The sequence below is a fragment of the Scomber japonicus genome, chromosome 4 (assembly GCF_027409825.1).
Source record: "Scomber japonicus isolate fScoJap1 chromosome 4, fScoJap1.pri, whole genome shotgun sequence".
NCBI classification, from domain to species: domain Eukaryota; kingdom Metazoa; phylum Chordata; class Actinopteri; order Scombriformes; family Scombridae; genus Scomber; species Scomber japonicus.
In genome coordinates, this window is record NC_070581.1 from 14,012,073 (window position 1) to 14,031,329 (window position 19,257).

At 39.8% G+C, this 19,257-nt stretch overlaps 1 protein-coding gene across 4 annotated transcripts in view; it reads right to left on the reverse strand.

The window, feature by feature from the left end:
* The window catches only part of LOC128356838 (kazrin-like), a 122,972-nt gene extending 103,924 nt beyond the window's left edge, over positions 1-19,048 (reverse strand). For 3 of the 4 annotated variants that reach the window (XM_053316994.1, XM_053316995.1, XM_053316993.1), the window contains exons 1-2: positions 18,909-19,048; positions 8,425-8,614 (exon numbers count right to left, since the gene is read on the reverse strand). In XM_053316994.1, the coding sequence (XP_053172969.1) occupies positions 8,425-8,614; positions 18,909-18,923 (205 nt within the window). In that variant the 5' untranslated portion in view covers positions 18,924-19,048. The remainder of the gene's footprint in view (positions 1-8,424; positions 8,615-18,908) is intronic. The other variant, XM_053316996.1, reaches the window with a different exon arrangement.
* Between the last annotated feature and the right edge of the window lie 209 nt (positions 19,049-19,257).

Below are 19,257 nucleotides of genomic sequence, written 5' to 3' on the forward strand. Positions count from 1 at the left end.
CATTTTCTTCCACAAACTTTTCTAAGGTTAGGACTACACCCCGGTTTACCTACGGAGGCTAGCTAGTTGCAATAATAATGACCCCATTGGGTTTTATTTGATAATTTCATTATATAATTCAATTCATTATATTATAATATAATATATAATATATAATTCAAAAGAAAAAAAACAAGCTTGAGACTGTGGACATGTTCTTCTTCATCTTTCTGTAAGCTGCCAAAAATGTGTACTTCATAGTAACATTATCATCTTTAACATTTAAGTTTTTATTTTATTTTCTTGAATCAATGATCAGTATATTACCTCTAAAATGTCTGAGAGATGTTTGAAACAAGGCATTTGATGTGATGTGATGGGAATCACGGAAGTTGTTTACATATCCATTATATTTATTTCATTTATTCAGTGTTTAGCATAAAGCAATATTGACCACCTGTTCATTCTGATAATAAATAATTGTATATTATAAACTATAATTAACATTCTGGTTTCTTTAGGGCTCTGTCCTTAGAAAAATACTCTTAAAACTGTAAAATGAGAATTATTATTGTTATTATTACTATTATTGGATATATACTGTATCATGATAATTATTGATATCAATGAATTAGCACATCATACATTTTAAACATACACCATATGGTAATCTAATTCACAAGGTTCTCTGCTTCAACTGATGACTACATGTATATGTAAATGAATGACCTTTAAGCATATGGTTACAGACTAACATCACTCATCAGTAACATGCTTTACAGGCAAGTAATTACTACCTTCAACCACATGTTCAGGTTACAGCCTTATTAATTATACTGACACAGGCCATTCCATTTGCAATACAACCTCCAATGGGTGGTGATTCCATCTAAAGTTGGGATTCATTAGGAAAGTTACTGCAGCCGACACCCAGAGCGGAGCTAAATTGAAGTTTGCCAAAGGCATTTGCGGTGTTTCCAATTTTTGTTGCACTTTTGAGGACTGCTTTGATGAGTAACCATCTGGTGGGTAACTTTGTCAAATAAATGTCTATAAAATGTGCCATAAACATGAAACCTGAAGAGGGCTATCATTTTTCATCACACAAGTCATTAAGTTTCTCATTGCCATAGAAAGAGAGGGATTCAAAAGCCATCTCCATCGAAAAAAGAAAAAAACACTAATGAGATTTGGTGCTATTTTCACAGCTTGAGGTAATTCATTGCACTCTTTTATGACTGCATTATCCTGCTATGTATTTCCTCTCTCTCTCTTGTTTCTTTGTTTTTCAGTCACCCAGCTGGCATTCAACACCTTATGCCTCTTTGAGTGACAGCAGCTTTACACCTATCCCTCTTCATCAAATCAATGAAATGGAGGGTGAACGGCTATGAAGGTAATGGCATGTTGCAAAATGTCAGATTTTTTCAGGCATTGTGTAAGCGGACAAAAGACAGCAGGAAATGCTATTCATTGAAATACCTGTAATCTATGTGAGGACATTCTACACTCGAATGACTCTGCTGGGATTTTGACAGCACCACAACTTCACAATAAAAGAAGACAATGGTGGAAATGATATTCTTGCCCTGGGGCTTGATCAGATGGGGACAGAAATGTAGTCAAATTTCTCAAAAATTACGTGAAAAGAATTTGTCATATATCTTCATCATAGGCATGTTTTAATATATATTTATCCTTCAAATTTTGTAAGCCTTAAAGTGAACTCTAATCATTTATTCAGCACAGGGAAACTCATATTTATGTATTCATAAAATTCAGCTCGGTATGTAACTATACTAATAATGTTTCTATCTGAGCACCCAAATCATATTCTCAACAAAAAAGAAGTGACATTAGAATATAAATGTACCAAAATCACTGTTTGTATACATTGATTGAAGAGGGTAAGAAATTATGTAAAAAGCTGTTGAGATTTTTAAATAGTCGACATATAAACAGTACATTTTTGTAAGTTGCAGTGGAATAGCATTCTCTACATATTAAAGAAATGTCTGTAGTTGTGGACAAAACTGATTACTACATGTTCCATTCAGCAAGTATGCACATGTACAGGCTGTATACTGAAGGAATACAAATGTCCAAGCTCTTCTTCTGCATTTTAATGAAACATTAACTGTGCATGAAATGCGTCTCTTATATACTGACAATTGCATGTTAATGCTGTACACAGAATGACTGGAGCCCCCACTGAGCAAAAACGATCTGCACTCGCGCATTAAAAATTGTGATCACAGAACAGAGTAATTTCACTGAAATGGCATGTTACCTTAGTGGGAGTGAGGTCTAATATCAAGGAAGTGTGTGCATTTGGGTTTCACATTAAACTCAAATAAAGCATGAAGCCCATTCTTCACCAGTTTTTGAATTGCCTGGTACTCAAGGGGATGTGCAAGTTTAGCTTCTCACTTTCACTTTCAAAACCCTGCATTGATGCATGGCCTGGCATCACAACACTTCATCGATCTGGAGACTTCAAGTGGGGCCAGTCGGACAGGAGTGTGGGGCCATCCCATTTAAGGTGTTTGTGAAATAGAGGCTTAACACCCAATAAGGAATGTGAAGGTACATCATGCTGTGTTGCATGTTGCTAACCTTTTGTTTTGTTTGGCAAAAAAGTTGGTTAGATGGGTCAAATTTGATGGAGAAGGGAGGACAGATAGAGAAGGAAACAGAGAAAGAAACCCATACCAGACCATACCAGGAGAAATTAAATTCCAATGCAAAGCAATAGTATTAATCATAATAATCCATATGACTTGGCAGTCTAAGACTGGATTACAGACCGTGATGCACAACCTCCACTCACATATCTTATTTTTGGACTGAGTCCTTTAGGTTTCTATGTAGGGTCCCTGCTGTTACTCATCTCTAATTCAAATCATGTAACAGGTCATGCATTGCTAGCGCCTCAGTGAGGTTCCTCTGAAGGCTTGGGTTATCATCAGCTCCACTGGGTAAGTTTCCTCAGCCCACTGTACATACATGTCTTGTAGAGACATGCACTCACGTTGGGGCCCTACTTCTCAAAATGGAGGCGACTATCCGATAACCTGACTTGCAAGATTGTTTGTTACACAAAACTACCTGAGAAGTTGTCCTTGGAAACTATTTGGAAAAGTATGTCTAAAAATACTTGGCAGATGATTGGAATAAACATCTCTCTATCACCGTCTATCACCATCTTACCTTGCGATGCCCAAGATCACAATATCGCAAGATCACAATGCTACGCCAAAATCCTCATAGGATGCTTACAAGTGCATTGGTTGAATACTGAAAAGAAGTCTTGCTTGATCTTGTGATCTCATGAATCCAGCTGCCTCACAAGTTAAACTATCCAGTTCAGGGAAATAAAGACTGTCACAGACAAACACACATACTGGAGTTAGTGTAATGTGAACAAAGTGCAGGCTGGGATGAACCATTAGATTGATTACACATATGCTAACACATGAAAATAACCACATTGTCTTCTGGATGGTGGCATGAGGACTTGTGCCAAGAAGATTACCACACTATTACAAATACTTTTGGGTCTGATACAAATTCATGCTGAAATCCATAAAACAGGTGGCAAAGCTACTATACTGAGTGTGCTGCCACATGTGAGGAGTTCAGAGATCCTGTGCAGCCTGCCAAACATCTGCAATCCCTTCTCTGCCTATGTTTATATATGAAAAACTACAACTAATAAATATGTTGCATTTGCATTTGTTATGGTTTTACAATTGGCTGTTTTTCTAGTTTTGCCCATTGCTCTACACACACTTCACAGTCCATCATTAGAACGATTAAGAGAGCAGGTGTGTTTAAGAAGAATTTGAAAAAGTGAAAATATTGTACAACTTAGGTCAAAGTTAGAGATCAGAGAACACACTAACTGAAAATACATACCACACGCTTTTATTAATGCAGGAATGTTGTAATGTCTTTCCTTCTTACTGCAGCTACCTACGTCATTCAGCATCTTCTTGTCACCTCCTCAATCTGTTTCCCTCCATGTTTTTTCCACATGGGAAAGGTGAAAAAAAAAGTATTCCATTGTCCAGTTTTCTTCTTGAATGATGATGTTGGCAGTTCTTGGTTCAATAGCACTGACCTTCCATGGTAACATTTTCCAGGATCACAACAGAAAATCAAAACACAGCCTCCAATTCACAAACAGAAAGGCAGGCAGCATCCTCTCAACATGGCGCGCAAATAAAATGATGGTGTCAGTTACCCAAGATTCAACACAGTGTGATGTAAACTTCACATTCCCTATACTCCAAGCTGTGCTGCTCTAGAGAATACTGGCCCCTTTTTCATTCTAGCTCCTGCTCTGGTTAATAGTAGTAATAGCGTAAGTAGTCTTGTCATGTCCAGGTTGCTCTTCTCACCTCTGAAGGAGTATCTACTCTTTGAGCAAATAGCCTTCCGATATTCTTAATCCTGTTTAATATCTAATGTCAATGGCCAGGGAGGCCTTTTCGTGAAGAGAATTACAGAACATCACCTGACTGTAGTCACGGTAGCATTTTAATATGCAGAGCTTGTCTGCTCATTAATGATGTACAGAGACAGAAAAGCCTCCATGCTAAATGATATAATAGGCCTAAGTCAGCCTTCATCTTCTCAATACCTCTTTCTTGAAGATTAATATATTTTTGCATTTTTTAATTATCATGAGGATAAAAATCTGTGTTAAACTCAAATGATTACCCTGAAATCACGTGACACTTTGAGATTAGCTTTAGAAAGAGAAGCATGCCCTTTGTGTTGAGGCAGTAATGTAGTCAATAATGCTTGACCAACCACGCTCAGCTCAAAAGCTCTCGCTCTCAACACAAGAATGGATGGGTCATTATACGCGATAGGATTGACCTTCTCTCATAACCTTTGAATGCTGAATAAATAATTATTATCATCCCTCATGAGAGATGGTTAGAATACAGTCAGCTACAGAAAATATCCAATGTTTTATCCAATAAAAGCAACAGCATATTTTGAGACTTAGACCCAAAGTAAGCTTCAGTGACATTCAACTAGAGGACTAGAGCTAAGTAAACAAAGTTGCTAAATACTAGGCAGAATGTATTCAGTAGGTCAGCAGCACTGCTTGCTTTTACTTGTCATTGTTTCTCTGGGTGAAAATTATAGCTGACCAAAATGTTTTACATCTTCTCAAGGCTGTCTAAAGCATTTGACGTATGACTAATTGGGTACAGAGTAAGTGCATCATTATGATAATTTGTAAATTCTAAAAGACTACTATCACATTGAAATTCCTAATTTTGAGCAATGAAAGGTGTCACTAGTTAATAAATGGTTTAATATGGTTTTGATATCATTTGAGTAGTGCTTTAGAAAAGTGATTAAATGCTGACTACTGACACACTACTTACTACTACTATACTACTTACTTACTATAGAACTACTTGATGACAACTGAGCCATTTTCATGACAACAGAGCAACCTCAATCTGCTGATAAAGACTGTGAGAAATGTCTGAATGCTTTACAAAACACTTGCAGAACACAAGTGGACCTTGTCAAACTGGTGACAAACTGGTACCAAACCAGCTTGGTAACATTCAAATGTCAGATATGGAACTATTTGTGAATTCTACCTATTTAATAACAAATTCGTGTGGCTGATCACTGTCTATAAAAGTTAACCAACACAGAGTTAGTGTTCAATCAGTCGTGATTCTGCTTCACCACAACATGCTGTTCACTGCAGCCACAGGCCCACCTCCACCGCATACGTCCTGGGGATGTCTCTGTCTCTCACACTGTTGATTTGCACTGCATAGACTGGGAGACTGTGTGGAATACAAAAGCAAAACCAGCAGGTTTGATGTCTACAACAGCACAGACGCTTGTGTAGTCACTTTGTAACAGCCCTGTGTTGGTTGCACAAGATTTAATCAAGGTAACCGCATCTAGCATACGAAATTGTGGTTTGACTATGCAGTTCACACATGAATCAAGTGCCTGTAGAGGAGGTTTTTTATGTGCCTCTATGAAATTGGATGTAACAATCATTTGATTCTAAATCTGATGCACTGAGAATAAAAAGCTTCTTTTCCAACAACCATTACAGAAACCTTGTCAGAGTAGACACTTCAAAAATTGCTCCAGCCAAAGGTCTATATGGCAGAATGAGCACTGAATGGGGTTCTCATTCACCCTGCCAATGTCCAGAATGGAGCCTGAAGTGACATCCTCTCCCATTCAAAAAGAGAAAATGAGAGCAGCATGAATTGGGACCACAGGCAGCAGTTTTGGGCCACTTTTATGACTGCTCAGCATTTTTCTATATAAGGAGAAGCCAAAGCACCACAACAAAGTTAAATGTAGTCCATTTAAGTCCAGGGGGAAGCTCATGAACAACCGCGTGAAGATAATAGTGAGTTTAGAGGATACAGAAGGCATTAGAAAGTCTGAGGGATGTAGATGATGGCTCGTGCACATGTTTGGCAAACAACTCTGAACATACCTTTCCGCAGACCACCACAAAAAGATAATACATAAATTACTTTTATATGAGTAACATCTTACATTTATATCTTTTGCACTTCTTGGGGTGTATGTAACATGCAAATGCAAACCCCCCCAGGCAGCAGAAACGTAATTAAGCTAGGCCAGCCTGCCAGCAAGGTTACTGCTGCTGTTAGCTAAGTACCAGGTAGAACCCCCAACTCAGCCTCCCTCAGGACTCCCATTATGGTAGCTGCGCAATGAACCGACGACCCTTAGCACACACCTCCCTTCCCAGCACAGTCACTAGTGATAAATTACCTGATCTTCCTATCCCCAGCTGTTTCTATTATACACCCTGGGCTTATAAAGGACAACTACAGGGATAGGAAAGGGGGTTAAGAGAGGTGGGTGTGAAGCAAAAAAAAAAAAGAAAAAGGACTCATTGTCAGAGACACGACGGTGGGAAGATATACAGGCCAAACAAAGGCGGGATTCAGTAACTATAATCATCTGCATCAAGAAGACCTGCGTGCGTGTCATTTTTGATGTTGAAAAAGGGGCACTCAGAACCACTTAGTACTGTATTTCAGAACAATTATATCTGACAAAATCCTTCCACAGAGAGATCTGCAGATAGATGTCAGCCTCTAAAAGTGTGTTCTTTCAGAAACATAAGGGGGGGGGGCAGTCAGAAAGTCGTTCTTTCTGTGGTGTTAATGTGCTACTTATGTTCTCTACAGATGGATGTGACACCAGCACTGAACATGCACATCTCAGGCATCGTTTCAGCTGAGCAGAGAACCAGTTGCGAGGGACAATGACATCAGTGCTCAAACCCTCCCGGAGGAATGCTTGTCGTCACTTACACTGGCACACACACTGCTATGGAAACAGCAGGAGTGTGAGTGTGCGTGGGGGTTAAAGGGATACCGCAAGGCACATACATACACACACGTACACGCAAGCAGGGAGATAACCGCAAAACAAAGCGACAGGGGCAGTCCATGAAAACAATGCTGACACATGACCCAACTGTTCCTGACCAGCTGACCATTTTCTTCTTTAAAAAGGCACTAGAGGTCAACTGAGGACTACATGACTCTCATTGTAAAAGGAAAGTTAGCCAATAGTTTTTTTTCCTCGTGTATGAAAGAGAGGAAATACTGCAGACCTTTTTTTTTGCCTGAGCTTGATCTCGGAAGTGTCTTTGATATATGTGGGTTTTAAAGCTGAGTGCTGGAAAAGCCAAGATGGAACGTATCCTATCAGACAGCTCACTCATGTACACAAACACAAACACACACATCTGTTACCTATCTGTACGTCAAACTGAGTCTAAAAAGGTAGAAAAGGGCTAACAGAGCAGCTGCAGCACATACACAGGCACACACACACACACACACATATACACACACACACACACACAGAGGACAGCATTCTACAGACTGGGCAGCCATTCAAACAGCTCTCGGTAACAGTAACCCACGGCAACCCTAAAACCAGCCCCCTTTCCCTTCCTCCCCGAGAGAGACACAGATCCGTTGCCCAGTTAAGGGAGAACCGAATGAACTGGCAGTCAGAGTGACAGAGAGAAAAGAGGCTGTAACTTTACCCACTCTGCCCCCTACTAAAGTGCAGCACCACCCCCTCCTCTTAAAGGTTCAGGAGGTTAATTATTCAACATGAGAGGGGATTTCTGAGAGAACAGAAAGTGGACAAAAGCCAGCAGAAACCCCTAACCTCTTTTGTTCCAACGCATCCACTCACTGATATACACTTATTCCCATGGAAGGAGACACGCACGCAGACTTTTTCGTCCATCATACAGGAACACATGTACACAAAGATACTGTACTCTGCAAGACTACGCACAGCTGCATCAGAGTGTGTGTGCGTGCAGCCTACTCGTGCTTCTCCACATGTTTGCAGCTTAATAGCACACAGTTAGTCTCTTACCGTTATGGTTGTGCTGGAGGGTCTCAAGCATGCTGGCAGAGGAGTCGGTTGCCCCCAGCTCAGTCAGTCTGCGGCTGGTGGCGCTCAGCTCTGAGCGCAGGTTGGTCACCTCCTGGCTGGCCGACTGAATGGCCCCATCTATGCGCTGAGCCAACTGCTTGTTGTCATCCATCATTTTCAGGATTTTTGCCTGAGGAGGAGAGGGGAATCCAGACAAGGTGTCATGCTGACAAGTTGATCATTTCCATTGAAGGAAGGTGTCCCCAAATAAATCCCTCTTTCCCTTGTCTGTCTTTTCTTCTTCTTCCCTTTTTTTAATAAGAAAGCCAAGTTATATCCTCAAAGCAGTTTGTCCTTCCCCTTAAAGAGAGGCATCCGACTCAGGGGAAATGTGTATCCGCTGGAGGGAGTATGTGTTTGGAAGATGGTGTATGTGTGATGTGAGTGTGTCAGTGTGCAAGCATGCCTGCGTGTGCGTGTCTGAGAGTTTCCGTAACAGCATGAGTGTGTGTGTGAGTGAGCATGTGCGTGTGTGTGTGTGTGTGTATGTGTGTGTGTGTGTTAGAGAGCCAGCACTGCCCCTGTGAAATGTGCTCCCCGCAGCTGACTGTTGAAAGGACACAGAGCATTGAGAGATGACAGGCACCTTTTTAAATGGACTGTACCATTTGTAGAGAAAATCCAGGGGGTGGGGGGGAGTGAGCTACACCATATAAGCACATGGACGTCAGGGCTCCTCATCACAACTGTTTTCAGGAGATATTGCTATAAGGTTGTGGGTTTGTGGGTTTAACTGAACTGAACTGAACTGAACACATTTCACTAAGCCTGTGAAGATGGACTTTCAGGGAAACACTCCAGCCTTTCCTCTTTTTCTCTCTGTATACTGCATGCACCTCCCTCCATGGACTCATGGACAAAGGGAAGGAAATCATTAGTTTGTCAAAGAAGCAGTTGAGGGGAGAAAACAATAATAGTTATGCAAACAAAGCTTTCATCACAGTATTCCTCCTGCAATACCAATGCATTTCCAAAGCTTGGCTGTAATGTTTGTCTGGACTGGCTCATATTTATGCATTCAAGTGTGTAAAGGAGTTTCCAATAAGACTTGAGGTCCATAAACCACACTAGTGTTGAAATGATTTGTTTATTAATTAACTAGTCACTCCACAGAAAATGGTTTAAGTCATTCATCAGGCATAAAGCCCACACTGGCTTGAGGATTTGCTGGTTTTCTCTGTTTCACATAATTGAAAAATGAATATCATTTCTACAAGCAATCTGAGTGAGTCATTGTGGGTTCTGGGAAATTGTGAATGTCATTTCCCCCCCAATATTTTTAAACATTTTATTTGCAATTAATCAGAAAAATGTCAGGAAAAAAAACAAGTCTTGGTTGAAGCCATAGTTAAAATGATCAAAACCAGAAGGATGCTCATTACTGAAATAATAATGTTTAGCCATAAATTTGGGGTTGTTATTTTTATTTATCAAACTTAATATTATGCAGGGGGATTTGGGAGTGAAAGCATGTGCTATCCCGTCCTAATGCTTGTTCTGGGGAAAAGAGAATGTTGCTCACTCATTCGTCATAACCGGACTTTCCCAGTCTAGTGAATTAAACCATTTTTCTTGTGGTTGGCTGCCACACCTCAAAAGGATCTTTAGTGTGTGTGATCAACAGTGTAATACAAATATCTTATATAGCCCTTCATAAGTTATATTCTGTTTTTCCCTCTTTTCCTTTCTCCATAGATGACTCTAAGCCCACTAATAGAGGCAGCAGACACACTGACTGCCACCTGTTTACAAATAAGGCTAATCATTCACAGCCAATGAAACATTAATGCTTCTTTGTCCTCTCTGCAGCACCACAGAGGAAGACTGTTGAAATTATCTACAGTCAGAGTGTGAAACCTGTTGCTTTTACTGTAAGTTTAAGCACTGCATCATATTACTTAGAAGAGTCAAATATCCCCCAGAAATCACACAGGAGACAGACTGATACTAGAAGTTTATAGGATATTAAAGCTTCATGATTAATCCAAAGTAGCTCGATACTGAGGCTGCAGAGCAGAATGAATATGTTTGCCAATAGGCATCAGATAGCTACAAGTATTGGATGCTCCATCTAGTATTTTGTATGTGCATGCAGTATTGAACAAACACCCTTAACTGAAAGCAGGTTCCCTGAAACCTACTTGCACATCTCTGCCAAACTTAGAACAATATTGATTATTTTAAGTGAGACATGTCTCTACTTGTGTTTTGTTTTGCCTGTGCTACTGTAATTGGTTTTAAAACGTTCTGCCATATATTTCCAAATTTCATATTTTTTCTATGAATATACAAATCTGATGACCGTTGTGGTGCAGTTTGCTCATGTTACTAGGGAGACAACCATGTCAATCAAATCTGATCTGATCAAATCTGTTCCAATGACTTGCTCAGCTTCTATTCCATTAGGAGTGTTTGTTTTTCCTAATGTAAGAGAAGCTGAGTGAGTGGTTTTGCGAGTGGAGTTAAAACTCCACTCGCAGACAATGAAATAGTAAGTGGGGATGTTTTTTCCTAACGTTATATTTGATTGTGGCTTATCTAGTCATGATGTACAGAATTATTTAAAACTGCACAAATCAATACTTCTAACAACAGAAAATATGACCATATATATTTGGAAGATAGCTGCTCGTAGTTAGGGGTGGTAGAAAAAAATCAATTCACATAAGAATCGCAAGTTGTTAAATTTTATGAGTCAGACTGCAAAATACAATTTTTGAATGTTGCTGTTGATGTTATGTCTGTTTTTTAGGTTGTTTTGTGGTTCATCATCAAAATAGGCAAGCATTTGGGTGCAGTCTGGATTCTACAGCTTAATAATTAGCTTTGCAAGAAGCATTTTATGAATTCTTCATACACCATCGACCAGAGACTAACAATAGGGGAGTGGAGCTATGAACTCTAACAGGCTCTAACAGTACAAATGAGCTGGCTGAACAACACATAATGCAGCACTTTACAAAACTTCCAGCCAACTGTGGGCTGTTGAGAACAATAACTTTCTATAGTGTTGTATAACGTTTCACAGTCTGTTTTAATGCATAGCAGGGATGCAGCAGAGGGGGGCAACACTGCTAGAGACTGGGTCCCCCACTGTACAATTTCTGTAGTACAAAAGACATTCAGCAAGTAGTGGTGGTCAGTAAATTACACTTTCATTTCATTATTTTCATACAGGCAGTATTATACTTAGTTAAGTTAACTTTTTTAGATTAAAAAAAACTACAGGCACACTTTTCCCTGCATTTAGTGGAGTCATGGCACAACTAAATGGACTGGTACACAGTGTACTTGTATAATAACAATAGTACTTCTTTTTCCATCTATAAATCAAAACTAGTAATCCAGTAAACCAGATACTTTTCCCAGGAGCTGGTGTGGGTCACAACAGACCTAAAAGGAGGGTGAATATTACACTTACAATTGCCAGGTGCCCACAGTCACAACTTCATGCAAATTAATGCTAATGGTGCGCTGTGCCTGCTGGATTAGTAAATAAGCAGCTTTAATGCAAATAATTTGATGTCAATGTTGTGTTCACAGCTTGTTGTGCTGCCTGCGATTGACCAAAAAAATCAATTAATGCAGGTTTAAGACATGAAACCAAGTTCTAAGTGTTCAACAAGAAGAAGCAGATATTCCTCCCCACTACAAACCACACAGTAAACTACAAAGCATCATCAATGGAGCTGGTAGGGATTAAGTGTCTGGCTAAAGGACACTTCAGCAAGGAGCCTCAAACCCAATATACAATACTGCTACTTCATTGAATTCCTGAGGAAAAGTTTTATAAAATGTTTTACAGGAAAAAAGAAATCAGTTCCCATGCTCTCCTTTCTAATTACACAGCTGAGAAAAAATGTTTGACACTCCAGTATTTTGTTGAACTACTTAGAATTAACTGCTCTGTATCATTGTCTTTGGGCTCCAGGGCTTTGAAAACCTACGCCAGTTCCCACCCCAACACCCAAACTCAATCCTGCATTTCTCAGCAACAGTCCAACATTCGGCTGTCAAAGCATGTCCACTCACTCAGCAGTGCAGCTGTGTTGTTATTGTTTCCTGAGGTTATGTGAACGTGGGCCCCAATGCATCCTGCATGTGGTAAGCACAGATCACCTACTGCACTGCACAAAGCAGAGTAGCAAGCAACTGCTGTGGCCTCCCAGAATATGTTACTATAGCCCCAGGCACTCTGTGAGGGGGAGTGTGGGCCAAACATTGAGGTTCACACTGTTGCCTCAAACAAAACTTATCTGACTGCAAGCAAGGAGACAACACACACTCCCTCCACCCATTCATCCATCTGCCCAGACACGAGTCACCCCTCCCGTTCAGTAAATGAACATCATGTTGTTATTTATAGATGACCCCTCTGCCGCATATGATACATTAGTCACAGGGGAGGGCAGGCACAGACAAACTCATATACTCATTCACACACACACACACACACACACACACACACACACACACACACACTAGGGGGCTAATAATCCCAAAGTCATTTGATGTTTATTAATGAGATTCATCTCTTGTCAGGTGACATAAAAGTCTATTGGACCCTGCTGGGTAATTAAGATGTTTTGGTGTCTAAGTGTGCCAGAGGATTTATCTATCCATTCATATAACTTATATTCTACCCTCACACCGTGTGTTTTTCCTAAGCATTATACATGGTATCCATAGTATGTTATATTTGCCTGATCATGGCCTCTGTCTGCATGCATGTGCATGGGTAGAGAAAATTAAATATTGATATTTTATATAACTTGCATATTGACATTGTTTCACAGCACTGCAGTGTTACAGAAGCTTATTTACAATGGGTAATTTGACATTTTGTACATGCAGGAAGGAGAGCAAAAAGAGTCTACACACCAATTGGGGGATTCACCTTGAAAAGTTACATTTTGCTTCATTCTAATTTTCCATATTAACCATAAAACATAAACTGTGTATGCATAACTACATTAATGAATCTGTGGTTACAAATAAAAGTGACATGGACTGATAAATGGTATAACTGAAGAGTTTTTTGGGACATTTTGGAAGTTGGGCAGTGGTGGGGAGCCAGGCAAAATCTAATTCCAGTTCCTTTAACTTTAGCTAAGCATGAATAACTTATCTACCATCTATTTATGCCCTCTTGTCTGCATACCATCTCAGACTAGATACAAAGCTTCACAAGAGATACAAAGATTCACAAGCTGGCTGCAATGTGCTGGACGAACCCCATATTATGATTATGCAAATTCAGATACGGTGGTTGGTCTGTCAACTCACTGTGCCGTATCCATCATGCACCATGTGGCTGGATCTCCAGCTCTTCAAAGAAAATGAATATGGTCTGTCGACTTGACATCCATCAACGGATCCAGTGTGTCTGCACCATAAGTGAGGTTACTGGTTTATTGTAAATCAAGCTCCAAATGGGAACATGTGTTGAGACCTCAATCCATGGCTGTGTGTACATCAAATAAATGACCCATGGGTTTTAAATGTGTCTGCTGGTCAGTGGAGTGAATCAGGACCCAGTGGCTGCCTGAGTATCAGTAATTAGTGGGTGTGCCATGGGTTGGATTATCATATGAATAGAGACAGTGGGGAGTGGGATCAGTGCTCTACCACCATTCTTCATTGTGCTGCTGCTGAGTATCTATCCACACAACAGGCCTTCTGCAGCCAAGCCACCAGATTCAACTACATTCATGCAAAAAAGTGGCAGTACTGAAGTCTATACAGTAGTTTTTAAGCCTCGCTGATTTAATTTCTGACTTACTGGGGCTGAATTTTGTTGCTAAGCAATATAAGCCAAGACTGCGTACACACTGGGATGGTATTTGTTGCCTGGCAACATCACAAACCGAATTCAGCTGTGGTGGTAAAAACTACATAAAATTTAAAGACCTTTGTGAGTGTTTTCTGACAAAAGTTTGATGGTGGATTGTGTTTTTAAATCAGAATTTAGGTTTTGTAATCTCCTCTCAAAAACAAGGAAGTGTGTTGCCTTTCTACAATTACAATTATTAGTATTATTTATGAAATATATATATATAAGCCTAGTATACACAGCTAAAGAAATAATATTTTCTTTTCCACCACTTCCAAACCTGTTTTCTCAATCCATTACTTAACAGTTAAAGGTGTAAATGATGAGCAACATACTGTATAGACAAGGTGTGGGTGTAGTTAAGGGTATAAAAGAAAGGCTGACATGATAGAAAATAAGTGCCATCTACAGAAAGAAGACCATACTGAAACTTATAGTGATGAGTTCAAGAGTATGATCTCTCTCTCTGTCTTAGCTTTGTCAAAGACCTATCCACCAGACAATGGGTGATTTTTTTCATGAAGACACGTTGCCATACAGTGAGATAACTGATATAGTTTGTTCACTAGCTGGCTGCAATGTGAACAATACTAATCTTGAGTGTGTTCTAGCACAATCTGTCAGTCCAATACTAAAGAAAAAAAGTATATATTTCATTCATATTTATTACATTTCAAATATGACACAAATCCAAATCTTAACTGACCTCTAGAAAGAAGCATGTCTTATACTTTTAGTACATTTGCTTTCAGCAGTCATAGTTCTGCTTGTAAGTAAGCATTACTGCTGTACAAATAGTCTAAATACAATGAAAAGCACCACAATCTGTGTTTAGTGATTCAGACTATGCCTCTGCAATGCAGAACTTACGGGCTGCACCAAAATCACCTGCTCATTGATAGCATCTGGAAAGGCCAGCCGATGAGGTGGAAAAGGTGCAGTAATGCGGGGCAGTGCTGATGTGAATTCTGAGGTTGCTTTCTTTTATTTTTTCCAAGCAAAAGGAAATGGTTTAATGTCTCTGGAGGAGTAAGGAAATTGAGTTTTTGTAGTTGAACGCTATCTCTTATCAAGATCATCTTAGGGGATGATGGGGCTCAGCAAAAAAGTCTTTCTCTGCAGAGTCAGATTCAGGCAGTACACATTAATAACAAACACATACAGAGGTGGAGGGGTAGGAAGAGAGGCGGGCACTGAAGAAAAGAGAGATACTGAAGAGAAATGTTCTCCAATAAGATCATAATATTTACCGGGTCTGTCATTTATGGCCACTGTTGTGCAGAAAGTCTTATATCTTGCTGCTCGTGGGTAGAAGCTGCAGACAGTGCCCAAAGGAAAACAAGTCAACACGGCCTTAGGCTTGTTCTACAAACAGAGAGTTTACTTTTGGGCCACAGATCTGGCGTGACATGATCAGAATGATCAGAAACTATTGTGATCTTCCTCATATGAGTCACAGCTATAAACAAGCAAGTCAGTATTTCCAAAGAAATGTTTACTTTAGTTGTTGTTATTCAGAATCTAGTCCAAAGGTTAGGACTTTGTGGACATGCTCTAATTGTTTACATACTTGAAAAAACTTTTTTACTGGATTTGAGGTCAATGCTTTACAGAAAATGCTTGCGCAAGTCATTGTATTAATTGTCTTTGAAAATCAGTTTTTATGACATTAGAACAAGGGAGCTCTTTGCAGACTTACTCCCATGAATTACTATGACCTGGAAAATGCAAAATGCTCCTCCTCTATCCAGCTGTTTTCCCATGTTCTTAGCCAAATAGACAGAAAAAAATCAATTTGCAGGTTTGAAGTTATTTATGGGGATACAAGAGGCAACAACATGTCAGGAATCACTCATAAGTGACAGAATACAACACTTAGTTGGTGTGTTAATGAGGATAAAACCATCTTGAAAAATGAAATCAGCGGTGTTTACTCTTACAAGACAAGCTAGATGACTCCACTACAAAGTGATGCCCTGCTGCTTCATACCAAGATTTCATACCATGAAATGAGCACAATCTCAATCACACATTAAGGAACATTTCTACAGGGAAGTTACTGTGTGACACAAGAAGAATAATGAGCTCATTCCACCAGGGTGGGTCAATCCAAGACAAAGAACAGACACAAGTCTTATGAAAACACAGAATTATGTTCACTGCACTAATCTGTTTATTCTCCTCCCTCCTCTTCCTTCACTGTTTAAACTATCTGAAAATGGATAATGCTGAGCAGCTGGAGGATAGGAGAAAGAGAGCTCCGACAGCAGTGGCAACTGTCTGTCTATCCCCAAGGGATTAGACAGACACTTGTAAAACTAAAAGGTCACCAGTTTGACACCAACATTCAGAGTTAGCCTGAGCAGCTGAATTCCCAAAGTGTTCGTGAGGAACATTTACTATACTTCCTGATTTCTAAAGATGTCAAGAAACTTTTTAGATCACAGTGGCATTTTGATAAATGTTTCATTAAAGCTGCACTTATTGATTTTTTTATATAAACAATGGACACAATAAAGTAATGTGAAAGTAGTTGCTATTTGTGATGAGCAAGCGGTAACTGTTATAGCATGAGGATGGAGCCAATGCAAAACTATCTTAAAGTGCAATGCCACTGACGGCCACTAGATGCAGGCGCCAACTGCCTCACATTCAAAAACCATCAACTTTTCTCTAGAAATACTATGTATAATATTTTCAACTGGTCATCATGAACTTAATTACTAAATTTGGATCCTCTAATAAGTGGGATGGTGGTCATAGCTCGAATGGAGAAGATGGTTCTGATCATAAACAACTCTGGGCTTCAAACCAGCTGACAACGCCCCATCTTGCTACGTCCAATACAGTCTAATGGGGCTTTTCCATTATACAGTTCTAGCACTACTCGGCTCCACTCGACTCTACTCGTTTTTTTTGGTACTTTTTTAGTACCTGCTCTGGCAAGGTTCAATGCGAGCCGAGCCGATACTAAAATGCGACGTCAACAGACTGCTAGCCACTGATTGGTCAGAGAGTGTCGTCATGCGCGACGTCCCACATAAGAATCAAAACTGAGAAACAAATACCAGCAACAATAGTTACAGCGAGTTTCACGTGAGTTAACATGGCTCCTACGTGCAAAACTACACCATAGAGAAATGCCATCGTCACATATGGAGTTTTTCCATTATACAGTTCTAGCACTACTCAGCTCGACTCGACTCTACTCGGTTTGGTACCAGGTACATCATTTTCCATTACTTCATAGTATCTCCTCAACATGGGTTGGGTCGTCAGCTCTCGTTGGATCCTCTTGTCTGCACACACAGGAACGTCTGCACCTTGTTGAAGGACCATGGTGTAGTTTTGCACATAGGAGCCATGTTAACTTGCGTGAAACTCACTGTAACAAACTCTCGTGAAACTTGCTGTAACTATTGTTGCCGGTATTTAAAAATGGCGGGTTTGATTTTTATGTAAGACGTCATGCTCATGACTCTTCCAGTGATGACACTCTCTGACCAATCAGTGATCGGCAGTCTGTTGACGTCACGTTTTAGTATCTACTCGGCTCACTTGGAACCTCGCCAGAGCAGATACTAAAGAAGTACCAGGTACCAGGTACTATCCCTAATGGAAAAGCAAAAAAAAACGAGTAGAGTTGAGACAAGTCGAGCCGAGTAGAGCTAGAACTGTATAATGGAAAAGCCCCATTAGTGGAGTATTGAACCACTGCACTTGAATGCTGTTATTTTTCTGTACTGTTTTGTAATTAGGCAATTGTTGGCCAGAACTAGAAGATAATCCAGTTCAAAACCACTTACCAATTCTGAATCCTATTTCACCAAATCAGATCTTACTTGGTTAGATCTTACTTTCAACACGTTAATAACTTGTAAATTGCAAAAACATGAGCTACTTTCTCCAAATACTGAACTATCAAATTGTTAAGCTTGAAACTAAATTCTGAGTATTGAAAATGACACAACATAATCATTACTAAAGAAGACTCCTGTAGAGTACAGTTTCTTTCACTGAAAATACATTTTTTTTACATACAGCTTGCAGAGAACATTTTTAAATGTAATTCACATTAATTATCTACAGCTGATATAATCTGCTGACAACAACTGTGATTATTTTACCTGGCAAAATCAGCGGAAAATAGTAGCTAAAGGAGATGTCTGAATATTTTGCACATTGATCATTGCTGATGAAATAAAATCAAGGAGAGATAAGACATTTAACTGAACATTTGTTAGCAGCTCATTGTGGTATTTTGCTGATCTGGCTCTGGATCCAAATTCACCATCATTCATTTATGCTTAACAGTTCACCCTTGATTTTGCTTTATCCATTGAAGCTAATAAAATTAGAGAAAATGCTATGAATGGAGCTGTTCACCCTTTTCCTTCGTTGTCACTAAAGACTGAGTCTGAAATTATTATCATTTCACTGAGACGAGCAAGAAATGTCGAACAACAAACAGACTCCCGCTGAGTGGATATCGATGGCTCTGCTGTCCTTGCCACCGTCAGCACTGCATGTACAACCAACAAAGAAATAAAATACACAGATGCAGTCGGGTAAATACTGTTTGTTGACTCACAGATAAGTTTTCCATTCTGTCTGACAAGGGTGGGGAGGTTACAGATGGGGAAGTGTGTTATTGGAATATCCTGTGTGCTCATCCAAACACTCCCAATTTCTCTAATCTCTTGTGCCATTCAAGCTAAGCTCTTGCTCACATCCTCCCGCCTCACATTCCTAATTCCAGTGTGAGGCAGATGCAGACAGCGATGGCAAAGAGACATTTTTTGGCCACACCATAACACCAAATGGACTCTTGCTCTGTGGTAAAGGTTCAAGGCTAATCTCAGGCACAAACAGGTTTGCAGGCTTTGATGGGAATTAAGATACACTCTCTTTTGAAGGGAGACAAGCGGGCAACAAAGATC